This window comes from Panthera onca, chromosome D4 (assembly GCF_046562875.1).
Source record: "Panthera onca isolate mPanOnc1 chromosome D4, mPanOnc1 haplotype 2, whole genome shotgun sequence".
Lineage (NCBI taxonomy): Eukaryota > Metazoa > Chordata > Mammalia > Carnivora > Felidae > Panthera > Panthera onca.
Window position 1 is genome coordinate 58184886 of NC_138351.1, and position 17114 is coordinate 58201999.

Sequence of the window (17114 nt, forward strand, 5' to 3'; positions counted from 1 at the left end):
GGCAATGTGCAAAATGGAGAGACAGTGGCGGGGTGGGTCAGGGGCTTGGGGGAGACAGGGCTGGGCCCGTAAAGTGAGAGGACGACCAGGAACCTCACCGGCCTGAGAGCCCCTGGCGCGGAGCCCCCGAGTTGTCACTGGGTGGGTTTGAGACCTGGGATGTCCCTGGGCGCCAGGGTAGGGGGTGGGGGGAGACAGCAGGCGCCAGAGGGTGGGGCCTGAGGGGGAGGAGGAGGGGCCGCGGGGGAGGGGGCGGGGAAGGCGCGGGGCGGGGGCGGGGGCGGGCGGCCTGCCCGGGGAGTCACACTCGGCCGCCGCCGCCGGCGCAGCGAGCGGAGACGGGCCGGGCCGCGGCGACCTGACCTGGACAAGCGGCGCGCCCGGGGGCCCAGGCGGGGGGCGGGAGGAAGCGCCCGGCAGCGCCGGCCGCCCGGGCCCAGGAGGAGCGGAGCAGAGAGGAGCTGGGACACGGGCGGGGCCGCCGCAGCTCCGGATGGGACCAGCGCCCTGGGCCCGTTAGTCCAAGCAGGAGCTTCAGGAGAAGCCTTCACTGGGAGATTTACCCCTGCCTTTCCCTCTGCTCCAGCCCAGGCCTCGCTTCGCTCCCCGCCCGCCCATGGTCCCGGTCCTTCCGCGGCGCGGGCCCCCTCCCACCTTACCCCCTTGGTCCTCCTTTTCGCAGCTCTCAGCCCTCCTAGCCCCTTCAGCTGTGAGGTCCCCTCAGGCCTTTCCTTTGTACCAGCCTCCCCCCCGCCCCCACCCCATCCCAGTCTCGGATCCCCTTTTCCTTCCCAGCTAAAGCTCAAGATTCATCAGGCTCCTTCGCCTCTCACTGTCCCCATCCCAGTCACAGGCCCCCTTGGTCCCTACCTTCTCCTGCCACCCTACTCAGCCCTCAGTCCTTGCCCCAGACCGGTGGACCCACTCCTTACCCAACCCCCGGGGCTTCTTCCCATCTCTCTTCACCCGTCCCCACCACTTTCTGTGTCGCAGCCTGCCTAGCTTCTCCTCACTTCTCTCCCTGGCCATCTTCCCCAGGTTCCAGGCTGGGTGGTGCTTGTGCCTCCTCCGTAGGCCAGAGTGGCACCAGGTTCTGGGGGTGGTGGGGCCGCTGCTTTCTCCCTATGGCACTGCCATCACTCCTGCTGTTGGTGGCAGCCCTGGCAGGTGGGGTGCGTCCTCCGGGGGCGCGGAACCTGACTCTGGCGGTGGTGCTGCCAGAACACAACCTGAGCTATGCCTGGGCCTGGCCACGGGTGGGTCCTGCTGTGGCACTAGCTGTGGAGGCGCTGGGCCGGGCACTGCCTGTGGACCTGAGGTTTGTCAGCTCGGAACTAGATGGCGCCTGCTCTGAGTACCTGGCACCGCTGCGCGCTGTGGACCTCAAGCTGTACCACGACCCCGATCTTCTGTTGGGTCCCGGTTGCGTGTACCCCGCTGCCTCTGTGGCCCGCTTTGCCTCACATTGGCGCCTTCCCCTGCTGACTGCGGGTGCTGTGGCCTCTGGTTTTGCAGCTAAGAATGAGCATTATCGTACTCTGGTGCGCACTGGCCCCTCTGCTCCCAAGCTGGGTGAGTTTGTAGTGACATTACACGGGCACTTCAATTGGACTGCCCGTGCTGCCTTGCTGTATCTGGATGCTCGCACAGATGACCGGCCTCACTACTTCACCATCGAGGGCGTCTTTGAGGCCCTGCAGGGCAGCAACCTCAGTGTGCAGCACCAGGTGTATGCCCGTGAGCCAGGGGGCCCTGAGCAGGCCACCCACTTCATCCGGGCCAACGGGCGCAGTGAGTGTGGCCCAGGCTATCTTAGGGTCAGGGGAGGAGGGTCGCTGTATCCCTGCAGCTCAGCACTGGGAAACTGTGGATGGAGGTGGGCACTGAGATGTATGTGGTGGTTGGGGTCAAGAAGCACATGTGGAGAGAGCACCTGTGAGAAGGCTAAGCCATTGTATTAAGGGAGCTTGTGGACAGCATAGGCAGATGTAAACAAGGAATAAGGTAGCATGAGAGGTGGAGCCTGTGTCAGAGAAGAAGGTGGGATTGGGGGGAAACTGACTTTCGGGAGCAATACGAGTGCCCTAGAGTACTGGATGTGGTTGATGGCCACTCCAGAATGAGTGTCATCTGTGAGCAGAGACTTCTCAGACGGGGCACCAAGACAGGGCAGAAAAATAGTAAGGACTCCATAAATGGGCTTTTGGATTCAGCGCATTTGTTGGGGAAAGACAGAGTAACTAACTGCCACTGACAGTAATTCTGAGCAGTCAGTGCCTTTGAGCCTAGGGAGAGGCAGGGCTGAATGGGGCAGTGAGGAGGGCTGGGTGGGGCGCAGCAGTCAGAGCTCTGGGAAGAGGAGGGGCTTAAAGGCTGATAGCTCCCTTCCTCTGGGGTCTGGAGTCAGACTCTGACCTCTGCCAGATGGTCCATAAAGCCCCAAGGCACTTATGACATAGACTCCAAGGGGGAGGGATGGGGAGCATATGTTGGGTGGTTGATAGGTTAGGGTACTTTCTTCCTTGCTGAAGATGGAAATGCAGATGGTTCAGAGAGGGGGCTGCCTGGGGACTGGGGACTTTCTCAGAATGCTCCTCTGTTTTATACTTGTTCCCAGTTGTGTATATCTGTGGCCCTCTGGAGATGCTGCATGAGATCCTGCTCCAGGCCCAGAGGGAGAACCTGACCAATGGGGATTATGTCTTCTTTTACCTGGACGTCTTTGGGGAGAGTCTTCGTGCAGGCCCCACACGCTCCACAGGCCGGCCCTGGCAGGACAATCGCACCCGGGAACAGGCCCAGGCCCTCAGAGAGGCCTTTCAGGTATCATGCGCCAAACGTGGAGGAGGGGGAAAGGAAACTTCTTTGGAGATTCTCTGTCATAAGACCCACAGAAACCCCAGAAACAGGACAGGAATTATGAGCTACAAGAGTGAAATTAACAGAGGCTTTTTGAGTCTTCTATCATTCTTCCTTACTTCCCCACTTTTGTGACTCTTTTCTCATTACTAAGGCTACCTCCCAAGATCCTGGAACATTCTCTTAAGTCCCACTAGTAGACTTTACTGTGAGGGAGAAAAGTTCAGGAAAAGACCTGGTCCTGGGCCCTGGGAGGACTTCCATCCTTTCTGAATAGGCGAGGTATGATTGAAGTACACTTAGATACAAATACGAGAAAGAATATGATTATGTGTCCTGGAACAGACACTAAGAACTTGGGGTTCAGATGAGGGAGAGTCAATGTGAGCTGGGTTTAGGAAAGCTTTTTTATAAAGATGAGAATCTTTTGTGACTTGAAAGATAGATGCCACAGTCCTAGTCTCAGCAGGAGAGAGGATCTAGGCAGTCTGAGCAAAGAGATAAAAGATAGAAATGGACATGTTTGGGAAACCAAGAAGATACTGACCTGACAAGAAAGAAGGGTTGGCTTGAAGCAGATGTAGGAAATAATGTTGCAAAGATATAATCAGATTAAGGAGAGCTCTGAAGCTAAAATTAAGGCGCTTGGACTTGGATGTGGGGTCCTTGATATTTTTTTGTGAAGAGAAATATAAAGACAGAATTCAGGTTGGATAAGAAGAGGAGGAGGTTAGAGGCAGTGAGATCACCTGTATTCGGGTCAAATGGAGTGAGGTGATATAGGCTTCAAGGACAGTGGCAGTAGTAGGAATGGAAAGAAATGAATTTAGGAAACAACTTGCAGGGGAAATTGACATGACTGTTCATTTCACTCCTCTGCTCAAAACTTTCAATGACTAAATTCCTACAGAATAAAGTCCTGACTCCTTATCATGACATTTCAGACCTTCTACAGTCTGTGTTCAGCCCAGGTTTTCAGTCTTGCCTCCTAGTGCCCCTCATGCCCAGTACTCCAGCCAACCAGACCTCTCTCAGTTCCCCAACCCCTGGGCCTCCCTGCCCCCTTGCCGTTGTGCTCTTTGCTCTATTTTTCTGGAATGTTCTTTCTTCCCTCATGCCAAATCTCTGCCCCTGCAAATCACACCCATGAATTGTTCCCTGACTCTTCCACCAATTTTTTCACTATCTCTCCTTTTTCTGAAAAAAGGATTTTAAGTGGCATATAGGGTAACTTTAAAGTCTTTTCAACCCTGGGATTCTCTGAGTCTAAAATTCAGTAGATCTTTACAAGGGCTGGACTTGGGTGGTCATCTTCTCTAATGAGTAAAATTTTGTGTGACTGTAATTGTATATTTAGTGGTATCTGTGAATGACATGTCTGGTATGAGTCTGTGACTGTACCTGGGCACTTGAACCTGGGCAGTGGCAGGACAGGTTTTGTTTATGGTGTCACTTTTGCCTAAAACAACCTTCTCACCTTTGTCTGGATAATGTGTGTGTATTCTTTAAGGCTCAGATCAGTTATTTTTCCTTTGAGGAAACAATCCTTGAATCCCCAGGTTGAACTGAATTTCCTATTCTTGTGCTTAACTCCATCTCCTATAGAGCTTAACCACATTATCAGTCAATGTTTGAGTCATTTGAATATTGGCTCATTCTATTAGTGTCTGTTGAGCACCTATTATGTCCCAATCACTGTGCTAGGTACTGGTATGCAGTGGAGAACATAACAGATGTAGCTCCTGCCTGGAGCTTACATTTAGTAGGAGAGACAGACATTAAATGAGCAAATAAATACAAACATAGGACAACTTGCGGTGAGTGTTACTAAAAACCCCGTAAAAAATAAAACCAGGGGGAAAAAAAAGCGCTTCTCATGAAAAGGGAATGGCAAGGGAATTGTACTCTAGCTAGTGTGGTCAAGGTAGATCTCTGTGGCTCTCCTGGATGGGAGGACTCCATAGCTTTATGGGCTGTATTCTTTTTTGTGGAAGGAATATCTCTTTCTTGTCTGAGAATTCCTACCAGTCAACGGGCCCCAGCACTTAGCTTGGGGGGAAATGAGATCTAGTCAGCTAACAGATAAATTAATTCTCAGTTCTCCCACTTACTGCAGGCATTATTCAGAAAAACAAAGAGGGATTTTGCTATGACACAAAAGAAGGGGAAATAGGCAGTCAAGAATATGCTGAGGGGGAAATCAAGGCTTTGGGGTGGGATGAGGGTAAGGGAGTAATGAAGTGTTTTCTAGAAAAACTACTCATGTTGTTCCAGTGCTGAAGCAGGGCAAGGGGTAAGGGAAGTGGGCAGTCAGCTCCAGTCAAGGATGAAAGAGCAGAGAGCCCTTAACCAGAGATAACTGGTCTACTGGGGGAGAGGCTCAAAAATTGAGTATATTGATATGATTTTTCTCGCCCATTGAGCTATAGCTACTGGCGGGCAAGGATCATGCTCATCTTTGTATTCCATATGCCTAGCACATACTTGTTGAAGTGAATTACCGGGTGTGTTGGGGAGAAGCGGGGACACGACTTAAGAATTCGTCTGCAGAGGAGTAGAGCCGCCAGGTACTATAAACCAAGATGATCAGCCAGGACAGAGAATACGTAGACACAATGGAGCTAAATAAGCAAATGACCAGGCTCTATGGTCCCAGGCTGTGCCTTTGAGGACTACAGGGTCAAACCTAGGCAGAAGTCGCAACCTAGGTGACCAGCATGAGATTGCATTAGAGGAGACACCAGCAGCTAGAATGGAAGTCAGGGCTAGACCGAGGGCCGCGTAAGGCAGAATCTCTTCTGGAGACAATTTTTTGTCTGTTTAAGCCACTGCTGACAGCGCCTCCTGATGTGGCCGAGGGGGCCTCAAACGTAGGCCTCAAGGCACACCGCCAGTGCCTAGGTGTACATCTGGCTTCACTCACAGCTAAACCTGGTTTTGGCAGCCTTTGCTTGTTTTTTTTTTTCTCACCTGGAGTCCGCTGAAAAAAGGGACACCATTATCTACCTCCCTTCACCTGCTTCTCTCTAGCCCCTGAGCAAGCATAGAAATTCTTTGGACATTCTTCTTCTTTCTTGCTCTTTTTTTTAGTAGCTAGTAACCACAGCAAAACAGTCTAGCATAGCAGTTTTCAAAATGTGGTCTTGGAACCCTGGGGGTCACTGAAATCCTCTTAGAAGGACCATGAGGTCAAAACTATTTAAGAAATAATACTAAGATGTTTATTTGCGTCCTCACTCTTATTCCTCCACGATTGCACAGTGGAGTTTTCCAGAGGCTACATGACACGTGCTGCTGTTATCACTCTGGCAGCTGTAGAAGGGGTAGTTGAATATTCTTGTGTTTTAAAAGTTTGTCAGTTTTAATTTCTAAAACATAAATATTGATAGATGTAATCCAAACAATCAAAAGCTCTTTGTGGTCCTCAGTAATTTTTAGTGGTATAAAGAGGTCATGAGATCAAAAAGTTTGAGAACTGCTAGTCTAGCAAACATAAACCTAGAGAATTATGATGTGTTTAAAAAGTGTTAAAAACCTGTTATCAGCCTTTGTATTGAAATATAATTTGTGTTAAGCATGATCTTTTGGGGCTCTTTCCCTGATTTTTTTTTACATCGTTTGTCAACAATATCCTACCCTTCTATTTTTCTTTTATTCTTGAAACAGGTGTTACTGAACAAACCCTCCCAACTCCACCTCAGCCCCCTTCTTTTAAATTTTGCCCGAGGGTGGGAGAGTATTACAAGTATGTGATCAAGGATCCAAATGCCCCAGTAAGAATAATTACATTATGAAGCAAAGTCTAGTCTAATGTAATGAATACATATTAGAAACTGAATTTATTATTTCCTACCTAGAATGAATTTATATATAATAAATCATATGTGATTTATCTAGTATCTCTATGTCCACATGTACTTTCAATGACAGGAATTAACAGAACTGGTAGAAGTCCGTAGATGTTATGTTCACAAAGTCACACTTCATAAAATACATTGATCTGAAGTCTTTCCCTGAGGTTGCGATGCCAATTTCCTATCTGAGACAAAGGCTAGTCTCAGTGATTGGGTAGGCCTGAGGTGTAGGCAGAGGCCAGTGTGTCCATCAGCTAAGGAAGGGAGAATGTGTAAGGTCGGTGGGAGTCACATGGGCACCCCAGTGAGAGACAGAGATGTGCTGACTTAAGGCCAGTGAGATGTGGGTGTGGCTGAGATCACATATGTCGTTTGCTCATCTGTGAAATGTGTGTGGGCATATGACTACATGTTTTCTCTGTGACACATGTCTATTACTTAGTGACATATAGGACCATGCCACTATGCAGGACAGTGTTGCTGATGGTAGGTGTTCCACACGTTAAATGAATGGGTCCACAACTTTTCACAGATGGAATCATTGTCTCCAAGTATTTCCCCCAGTTGTCATAGAACCTGAAATCTCTTTTATTTACTAGATGGAGGCACCGTTCCAAGTGGCCCAAATGAAAATATAAACACTTCTTTTTTGAAAATATAAACATTTAACTGATAACATTAACAGTGATTAAGACCTCAGAGAGGAGCTGTTTTATCAGTGTTGTCCTTGATAGTGAATAGGAAGGGACAGAGCGAGCAGCTGTGAGTGCTGTGGCAGCCTGGCAGGGAGGCTTGGCTGGTGGAGAGGCTTGGGGATGGAGTTGATTTCATCTATTTCCTAGTCTCCACCTTCCCAGAACCATGCACCTTTCATGGAGGAGTGCCACTCACCTCTTCCCAGATGTATTGAACATATTCCATACATATATCACACACACAGGGGCACACACAACACAGAGTTTAGTTTCCTCTCAGCCTTCAGACTCACCCGTGTATATTTCATATCATGTGTATTTCACCAAGTTTCCCTATCCTGCTTCCTCTCTTCCCCAATGCCTATCTTGAATCCTTTTCATTCTCCCCCATGTGCTGTTGGTACAGACAGTATTGGTGATCACATACCGAGAACCCCCAAATCCTGAGTATCAGGAATTCCAGAATCGTCTGCTGATAAGAGCCCGGGAAGATTTTGGTGTGGAGCTAGCCCCCTCCCTGGTAAGTAGATCTCTCTTTCCTGAGAGTCAGGCCAGGCTTTGAGGAAAGGCTCTTCTCCCTAACTCAGCATTAAGCCTTGGCCGTGGAGCCAGCCATACATGGGAACCGTCTGCTTTTATACAGGATTTTTCTTTCTGCCCTTTTGTCAAGTGAGGTAGGGCTGGCACTTTAGGAATGAGAGGAAGGAAGGAAGCAAACCAGAAGAGAGAAGAGGTAGAGGGAGACCCCAGAGATGGGAAAGGGGGCTGGGGAGGGGCCTGGCAGTTCATTTGGAGAGCACTGCTGAAGTTACCACCCCTAGATGAACCTCATTGCTGGCTGCTTCTATGATGGGATCCTGCTATATGCTGAAGTCCTGAACGAGACAATACAGGAAGGAGGCACCCGGGAAGATGGACTTCGAATAGTGGAGAAGATGCAGGGCCGAAGATACCACGGTAATGAAGGAGGCCAGGAGGAGACCAGAGGGCTGCTCTCAGGCCTGGGAGTGGAGTAGGCAGAAGAAAATACAAGATACGAGGGGCAGGAGGAAGTTAGTGGGGAGGTCAGAGAAGGTGGGCGTGTATTAAGAACAGGGGCAGGGAGGGACTCTAAGGAATTAGAGGAATCAGGGCATAGGAGAGGGGCATAGAGTAGATCTCAAAGTAAGGGCTACTCTTTTCTATCTTAGGTGTAACTGGACTGGTTGTTATGGACAAGAACAATGACCGAGAGACTGATTTTGTCCTGTGGGCCATGGGAGATCTGGATTCTGGGGACTTCCAGGTGATGGGGGAAGAAGCAGGGAGGAGAATGTGGGCCCTGAATATCCAGCTTTCAGAGGTTCAGTGGGGCAGAACCAAAGGTAGTAGAGGCAGGGACTTACTTTCTCTGCTGGAGCTGCATGCTGGGTAGGTGGGAAGTTGGGGGAGAAAAGCAGCCAAATAGCTGGGGTCTGGGAGAGAGGCTGGTGGGAGCAGGCCTGTGGGCCCAGTTTTCTCCTTCCTCACAGCCTGCAGCTCACTACTCAGGAGCCGAGAAGCAGATTTGGTGGACAGGACGGCCTATCCCCTGGGTGAAGGGGGCCCCCCCCTTGGACAATCCCCCCTGTGCCTTTGACTTGGACGACCCATCCTGTGATAAAAGTGGGTGTGTGCAGGGGTTGGGAGTAATTCTTCCTCCCCTCCCTCCCATTCTTTCACCTCCCCTCCCTAACTCCCCACCCTTAGCTCTGTTTTCCTTGACTTGTATACTGTATACCCCTTCCTCACTTCTTTCCCTCCAGAAATCTGTCTGCTTCTCACACCCTGAGCACCACCCCCGCCCCATCCACAGCTCCACATAGTCTTTCTCAGGGTCCCCTCTCTCCTTCAGCTCCGCTTTCAACTCTGGCGATTGTGGCACTGGGCACAGGAATCACCTTCATCATGTTTGGTGTCTCCAGCTTCCTCATTTTCCGGTGAGTTCTGGCCTTCCCACCGACCTGCTCCCTCCCTCCCACTGCCCAGGCTTTCTGGGGGTTAGTGGGTATCTTTCGTTTGATGGCTACCTCTTAGGCCTAACGTCTTCCTCTTTAGCCTTTCTTGTTAAGCTGTCTTTTAGCCTAGGTGTTGTTTTCCCACTTTTGGTTCTAGACTGGGTGTCCTAACTAGGGATTTTGAGTGGGGTTTTATAGGGGCAAAGGTGAATTTTCCGTGAATGCTACCATTTTAAGAAAGAACTTTTACCTTCAGCCTCTGTGTTTTCAAGTGAGCATAGGGCATGTATCCCCTATGTAGAGAATGCATCCTTCTGTCTCAGTCCTGCAGCGAGTCCCGCCTCAGGTATAAAAGTTGTAGCATCGGGAGCTTCGGGGAAGCCGCTGAAACCCCACTGTTGGCTTACGGGGTGGTAGGATTGGGCTTGCCAGTCAACTGAGATGTGCAGTCCTTACAGAAAGCTGATGCTGGAGAAGGAGCTGGCTAGCATGTTGTGGCGCATTCGCTGGGAAGAACTGCAATTTGGCAATTCAGAACGATATCATAAAGGTGCAGGCAGTCGCCTCACACTGTCGCTGGTGAGCCCTTGTCTCAGCTGTCCCTCTGCTTCCCTCTGAGTTCCTGTCCTTTCGTACCCTGGACCTTTCCCAGCACATTGGCCTGTAATGATAGCCCCTGCACTGCCACCATCATCTAATGTTCCTTTCATCCTTCCGCCTCCATGTTGCCCTTGGCCCCAGCGGGGATCCAGTTACGGCTCGCTCATGACAGCCCATGGGAAATACCAGATCTTTGCCAACACCGGTCACTTCAAGGTGAACAGTCATCCGCTTGTTCTGGTCCCCACCATTTCATCCTGTCTCATCCCCATCTATCACCTCTTCCCACAAATCTCTGCCCCTCATAACCTTCCTTCCTGTGTCCAGCTGAGCTCCTGGATGTCCACAGTTCTCCAGTATTTCCCAGCACCCAGGAACTAATTTCCCTTTTCCTCTTTCACTCCTGCCATCAGGGAAATGTTGTTGCCATCAAACACGTGAATAAGAAGCGCATTGAGCTGACCCGGCAGGTTCTGTTTGAACTCAAACATGTATGTAATGGTGTGTGGGTTCAGGGTTCAGGGTAAAAAGGGATGGAGAAGAGGAAAGGGGGAAGAAGAGAGGGGAATAGTAAAATTGGCTAGCAGGTCAAGGGGTTTATTTATAAGTGATTTTAAGTTGCAGGTACAATTAAGAGAAAGGCTCTCTCATGCAGTGGTAGATTTCTGTATCTCTTTGAATTCTCTCCCCCGCCCCCTCACCTTTTGTTGTTATTGTTGTTAGATGAGAGATGTTCAGTTCAACCATCTCACTCGCTTCATTGGTGCCTGCATTGACCCTCCCAACATTTGCATTGTCACCGAGTATTGTCCTCGTGGGAGTTTACAGGTAAGGGAAAGGTGGAGATTCTAGGGGCAGGGGAGAAAGGCCTGTGATAGCTAGTGCTACTAGGATAGTCACATAATCTGTTCCATGTCACTACCAGGATATTCTGGAAAATGACAGCATCAACTTGGACTGGATGTTTCGTTATTCGCTCATTAATGACCTTGTTAAGGTGAGTCTTCCCCACTCTTCCTTAAGAGTTCATCTGCTTTCAAATGCCTTTGTTTCTTGATCTTTGCTTTCAGCTTCTCCTTCCTAGTCCTCTAAAAGTCCCATTTTCTCCAGTTCCCCTTATATCTCTGGTTGGGCAATAATGGGTAAATAAAAGGTCTGGAGTTTTTAATTGGGGGAGATGTATTGGCCACAATGAGTCCTGTACTTGTAAAGAAGTTTCGTGTTCCTGCCCTAAATATCTCTAATCTCTTGCCATCATCTTTTTTTGTTTGTTTGTTTTTAAACCTCCACGAGCTTATATTAAGATTTCTTGGCAGGAAAAAAATGAATGAGGTCATCAAACATAGAATCATGTATTCTCTGACCAATATTTGGCATATCTGCTCTTTTGTTCAGAAAAACTGAAATCTTATAAAGAATGTTTACTAGTAAAACTAAGAGAAACCAAGGAAAATTATACTAAACCTGTAGTATCTTCCCATATATTAGGTTTTCGCTATTTTCAAGTGACCCAGAGACCCGTGGGTATAGAGAGGTATGAATTTGAATCTTGCATGAGTTGGACAGGTGTTTAGAGCAAGTGCTGCAGCCAGTGAGTCAGCCCAGTGGGTCACTTGTACTGCACCTGAAGCTGGCTTTGGCTTTTCTGTTTAATTCTCATGAGGTTATTTAGAATTTGTGTGTGTGTGTGTGAAAGTTTGCCATTAAATGAGATAAAATATTAGGTAAAGTTGATGTGTTGGCTGTGACATTAAATATAAGAAAAATATGACTTTTGAGAGAACAATAATTTGATGGAAAAGTGATTTAGAACAAAGCCAGAAGCCTGATTAATCCTTTCTGTATTCACAAATTTGGTGACTCCCAAAGGTTTTGTTGATATCGAAAGGAATAAAAAGGAGGAGTTCACAGAGACTGGAATTATGAATTGTTTATGTCCAGAGCTAAATATTTAGACACAGTTGTTTTGGTTAGCATATAGAACACTGCATCCTTTTTCTGTTCCACCTGAACTGACGTGGGTGGGCTCCTAGGGTTTCATTTTGGGAAGCATCACTCTGCCTTCTTAGGACCTGCCTAATGGTCCCTCATACGCAAAGGTTTTCTCCTGTCTGGCCCCATGGGGCCAGAAGTGTCTGGTTTCTGTGTTGGCTTGGCAGCTGTCTCCTACTTTTGTCCATTTTCCAGGGTTTTACTAATTTACTATTTTCTCCACTTTCTCTCTGGCCCTTACTTTCTTCCTCCATCCCGACTTGCCTGCCTACACATGGTTATATGTTAAAGTTGACAACTGGTTAGTCTTGGTACATCTAGGTACTCTGGATAGCTGAGTCTCTAGCCTTCCTAGGTTTTCCTAGTGGTGGCCGTACATTTGAGGCCATCATGGGTGTCAGTCACATCAGTCTTAGAGTTCACCCTCCTAGTTCTGTTCACTACTCAGAAGACTGCTCTTTCTAGGGTAAATAACTGATAGCTCCCCTTGTCCTTCCCCTTAAACATTTCTTGTCCCTGGTGCCTAGGTGCCAATATACCGTTTATGGTACCAGGAAGGGATAACTGTCCTATTCAGCCTGCTTCTTTGGGTAGAAACTGCAAAGGATGCCTTCCAAAAGTAGCTTATGGTTTTTATGGTCCCAAGATCTTCAGACAGCTAGCTAATGCCCATCTCAGAGAGAGGGGGTATCCTAAGCCATATATGATCCAAACCCATGACTTGATCTGTATCCTGCAGGGCATGGCCTTTCTCCATAACAGCATTATTGCATCCCACGGGAGTCTCAAGTCCTCCAACTGTGTGGTGGATAGTCGTTTTGTGCTCAAAATCACAGACTATGGCCTGGCCAGCTTCCGATCAACTGCTGAACCTGATGACAGCCACGCCCTCTATGCCAGTGAGGCCTTCCCCCACAACTCACTTTTATATAGCTCCTCTGGCCTTGATCATTTCCACCTAGGGAGGGTGGGAGAGGGAGATGGAATGACAGGAACATGGGGAGTATTATGGGCTCTTTTTGAGGACCTGGCCAGCCTGTTCCTTCTTTTTAGAGAAGCTGTGGACTGCCCCAGAACTGCTTGGTGGGAACCCGTTGCCAACCACAGGCATGCAGAAGGCTGATGTCTATAGCTTTGGGATCATCTTACAGGAGATAGCACTTCGCAGTGGTCCTTTCTACTTGGAGGGCCTGGACCTCAGCCCCAAAGGTGAGAGTCAATCTACTACCCACAGACTGCTCTACCTGGGGGACCCTGTTCTTCATCCAAACCCTTTATCACCCTCAGAGATTGTCCAGAAGGTCCGAAATGGTCAACGGCCATATTTCCGGCCGAGCATTGACCGGACCCAACTGAATGAAGAGTTGGTTTTGCTGATGGAGCGATGTTGGGCCCAAGAACCAGCTGAGCGGCCAGACTTTGGACAAATTAAGGGGTTCATTCGCCGCTTTAACAAGTGAGAGGGCACTTAGGGGGCAAGGGCTCCCCAGGGATAGAAGCCTCATCAGTCTTGGTGGATGAGGCGTGTGGGGCTGGTGGGGCCAAGAAGGTGGGTTGGGTAGGAAGTCCTGGGAGTCTTGAGAATCTGGGAGCAGGTACCATATTCTGGCCTCCCCCCAGGGAGGGCGGCACGAGCATACTGGACAACCTGCTGTTGCGCATGGAGCAGTATGCCAATAACCTGGAGAAGCTGGTGGAGGAGCGCACACAGGCCTATCTGGAGGAGAAACGCAAGGCTGAGGCTCTGCTCTACCAAATTCTACCCCAGTGAGAATTTGTCACCCTTCCCCAACCTTCCCTTGATATTCTACTCTGTTGAGTTCTGCCTGATCAAGCTCCTGAGAACTCACTTCCCAACTCTTAGAATGCTGCTTTGTTATATCTTGACACAGTGAGCCTTTCTGGCTTTACACAGTGTGTTTTCATTTTCTCTTCAAATGAGCTTTGCTGCCTTCTCTCTGCTATCCCTTCTTCTTAGGACACTGCTCTACCATGCCTTTGCACCGGCAAGTGTATGTAGAACAATCCCAACTTGAGACACTTAGTGCCCATCCCTGGGGTCCCCTTCCAACCCCCACCACTTAAATGCTTTACTTGAGCTAGTCTGTAATGTCTTCCCAGCCACCTTCCTCGTCTTCTACCAGGCTTAGCTTTCATAACTCCTCTTCTGCTCAACCATATACCCCTTTTCTCTCCCCCTCTCATCCTCTTTCTCTCAGTTTGGCTCATACTGCACCCTTGCTTCCTAGTTCAGTGGCAGAGCAGTTAAAACGGGGAGAGACTGTACAGGCTGAGGCCTTTGACAGTGTTACCATCTACTTCAGTGACATTGTTGGCTTCACAGCTTTGTCAGCAGAGAGCACCCCCATGCAGGTGAGAGCCAAGGGTGAGAAGTAGGGGGTGGGATAGGGATCTGGGGAACTTCACTGGGGCATAGGAATCCTTGATAATAGGGGAGATTCCTTTGTTCTGGAGTTCCCATATTTTGTTCTAGCTTATGGGTTAAGAATTCTTAGAAAGTTAGGCACAGGTCTCAGGGGCTCTACTTTCCCATCCCTGTTAGGTGGTGACACTTCTTAATGACCTGTATACCTGCTTTGATGCCATAATTGACAACTTTGACGTCTACAAGGTGAGAGCCAGGGCTACCCTCCTACCGAGACCCCTTTAAAACCCAGTCTCCCCAAATCCTACATACCTACCTGCTCCATTGGCAGTTTGCCCTCCTGGGTCTCCAGCACCCTAGTACTGGGTACCCTTTGTAGACAGACGAGGCTCTGGCACTCTAATTGTACATCCTAGTCTAATTTCTTGTGAATCCTCAAGCTGCCCTAATCGGAACCATCACAGGATCTAGAGCCTATCTGCCACTTTTTGCCTAGGGGTATAAATATTGTCTATCGTCTTTTCTCTTCCCTCCATTCTCTCCAGACATGGACGAATCATATGGGATGTAGGTACAGAATGACTTATGGGGCTGAGGAACCTTGTAAAAAATTTTGTTGAAGTCATTGAGTTGGCACGGCGTGGGCCTTATTTACTGTGCCTGGCAGTAAAAATCATCAGGATTTAGGTGTTGACTTTGTGACTGTGTGGCCTTGGGCAAGTAACTGTAAAGCTCCTTGAGCCTCAGGTATTTTACCTAGAAGATGGGAATAATAGATTTATTGTGGAAATGTCTAACATTACACCAACAATACATATGTGTTCCTGTCCCTTTATTTGGACTTATTCTACCACGTCTGTTATTACTGTGACAATAAACCCTTTACTCAGATTGACCAATTATGCACACTTTACCCCCATTTGCTTTATTTTTTAAAAATGTATCTATTGACCTAATTACTTTTTGAACCATTTGAGAGTAAGTTGCAGGCATAGTGCCCCTTTATCCCTAAACAGTTCAGTGTCTAGTTCCTAAAAACAGGACATTCTTTTGGATACCTTCAGTACAATTAACACAGCCAAGCGTCTGCTTTCTTACCTTGGACAGTTCAGGCTGTCTGAGGCCTATTTCACTGGGCCTGCCTGACCTCACCAGCCTCTGTGCTCTTCAGGTTAGGCCTGTTTCCTTGCTTCCCACCTCCTGACAGCAGAGCCTATTTGTTCACATCTTGTTGCAGACAGGGTATCCATTCCCTCAGCAAATGGTTACTGAGTGTTCACCAGGTACAGGGGTGGTTGTGGGAGGATTTAAAGACGCCCGGAAACTCTGCCCGCGCCCCACCCCTGATTCTCAGCACCACAGCACTCATTTTCCAGTCGATGCTCTGGCCTCCCAGGCTGCTGGGATGACTCATAGTGGTGTCCAGCTTGTCTCTTTCTGCTCTTACCCATTCCCACTGATACACATAGAGGTGACCTTTTAAACCCCATCTCAATCAGGTAGAAACGATTGGAGATGCCTACATGGTGGTGTCTGGTCTCCCAGGCCGAAATGGTCAACGTCATGCCCCGGAAATTGCTCGTATGGCTCTAGCACTACTGGATGCAGTTTCTTCCTTCCGCATCCGCCACCGACCCCATGACCAGCTGAGGCTACGCATAGGGGTCCACACGGGTAAGGCTGACTCTCACTCCGTCCCTTGTATCTGCTTTTCCCAGGCTCTCCCAACCTGTTTCTTTTCACAGGGCCCGTCTGTGCTGGGGTTGTTGGCCTGAAGATGCCCCGCTATTGTCTCTTTGGAGACACGGTGAACACTGCCTCCCGAATGGAGTCTAATGGTCAAGGTAAAACAGTAGCCCTCAACCCCAGCCTCAGCCTCAATTTGTGGTGCCCTTTTCTTCTTTTCAGAGTTCTTCCAAATCTCTCAGTCTGAGAGACCACAGTTCCTGACCGCCCCATTCTTGGGCATATTTTGGTTCTAGCGCATGTGCCCTGGGAAGACTGAGAGCCTCCTGAGGGGTGGTGGTTTGGTAAAGCTCTCTCCAGTACTGCCAACTCTTCTATTGTCTTTTCTTTGATTCATTTTTCCACCATCCCGGCACCCCATCCCACCCCAGCCCTGAAGATCCATGTCTCCTCTACCACCAAGGATGCCCTGGATGAGCTAGGATGCTTCCAGCTAGAGCTTCGGGGGGATGTGGAGATGAAGGTGATGGCAGGCCATGGGGGAGGGGTCATGGAAAGGGAGGATGAAAACAATTATGGGGATCATGGGGAAAAGACAGAGATAAAAAGAATAACATAGAAGAATCTGAATTATCTTCACTCCCCCACTTCCAGGGAAAAGGAAAGATGCGAACTTACTGGCTCCTAGGAGAGCGGAAAGGCCCTGCTGGGCTCCTGTAAACCCTACTTCTTCCTAAGTGAGACAATCTCCTGCTGCCGGTACCTGGGTGGGCAGCAGTCACCATCTCTCTACACACCGGAAATGGACACTGTCATGTAAGATGGAAACCAACGTGCACAAAAACCCTACTTTGTAAGGAAGTTGTTGCCCTTTGCAGCTCAGCCTTGTACATATACCTGCCTCCCTCTGGCCTGGTTCCCTTCTTCCCTACCTTCTGTAAATATCTGTATCTAAACCAGAATATTTTGGCCAAATATAAAACAACAAAAAATGTCATGGTGTCAGAGTCTGGGTTAGGGGCAAATCCAAGGAACATGGTTACTCACAGAATCACTGAATTAGCAG

General features: G+C 48.9%; 1 protein-coding gene across 4 annotated transcripts; it reads left to right on the forward strand.

The window, feature by feature from the left end:
* Nucleotides 1–284: 284 nt before the first annotated feature.
* Nucleotides 285–17043, forward strand: NPR2 (natriuretic peptide receptor 2). Of its 4 annotated transcripts, none has more exons than XM_060609325.3 (22): nucleotides 286–1791; nucleotides 2618–2823; nucleotides 7815–7928; nucleotides 8230–8365; nucleotides 8599–8693; nucleotides 8920–9052; nucleotides 9282–9366; nucleotides 9834–9963; nucleotides 10126–10200; nucleotides 10398–10475; nucleotides 10708–10812; nucleotides 10910–10981; nucleotides 12716–12875; nucleotides 13030–13185; nucleotides 13264–13432; nucleotides 13597–13743; nucleotides 14226–14349; nucleotides 14540–14608; nucleotides 15862–16036; nucleotides 16108–16206; nucleotides 16480–16571; nucleotides 16703–17043. In XM_060609325.3, the coding sequence occupies exons 1-22, from the start codon at nucleotides 1125–1127 to the stop codon at nucleotides 16766–16768; spliced, it is 3153 nt and encodes a 1050-aa protein (XP_060465308.1). In that variant the 5' UTR covers nucleotides 286–1124; the 3' UTR covers nucleotides 16769–17043. The 4 variants fall into 4 exon arrangements, with proteins under 4 accessions (XP_060465310.1, XP_060465308.1, XP_060465309.1 ...); XM_060609326.3 differs by having other exon boundaries at nucleotides 9843–9963; XM_060609327.3 differs by lacking the exon at nucleotides 10126–10200 and having other exon boundaries at nucleotides 285–1791.
* The last annotated feature ends 71 nt before the right edge of the window (nucleotides 17044–17114 follow it).

Coding starts and splice junctions, on each gene's coding strand:
- NPR2 (XM_060609325.3), top strand. CDS start 1,125: ATGGCACTGCCATCACTCCTGCTGTTGGTGGCAGCCCTGGCAGGTGGG. Junction 10,476..10,707: donor TTCTGTTTGAACTCAAACAT/GTATGTAATGGT, acceptor TATTGTTGTTAG/ATGAGAGATGTTCAGTTCAA. Junction 10,982..12,715: donor TCATTAATGACCTTGTTAAG/GTGAGTCTTCCC, acceptor TGTATCCTGCAG/GGCATGGCCTTTCTCCATAA.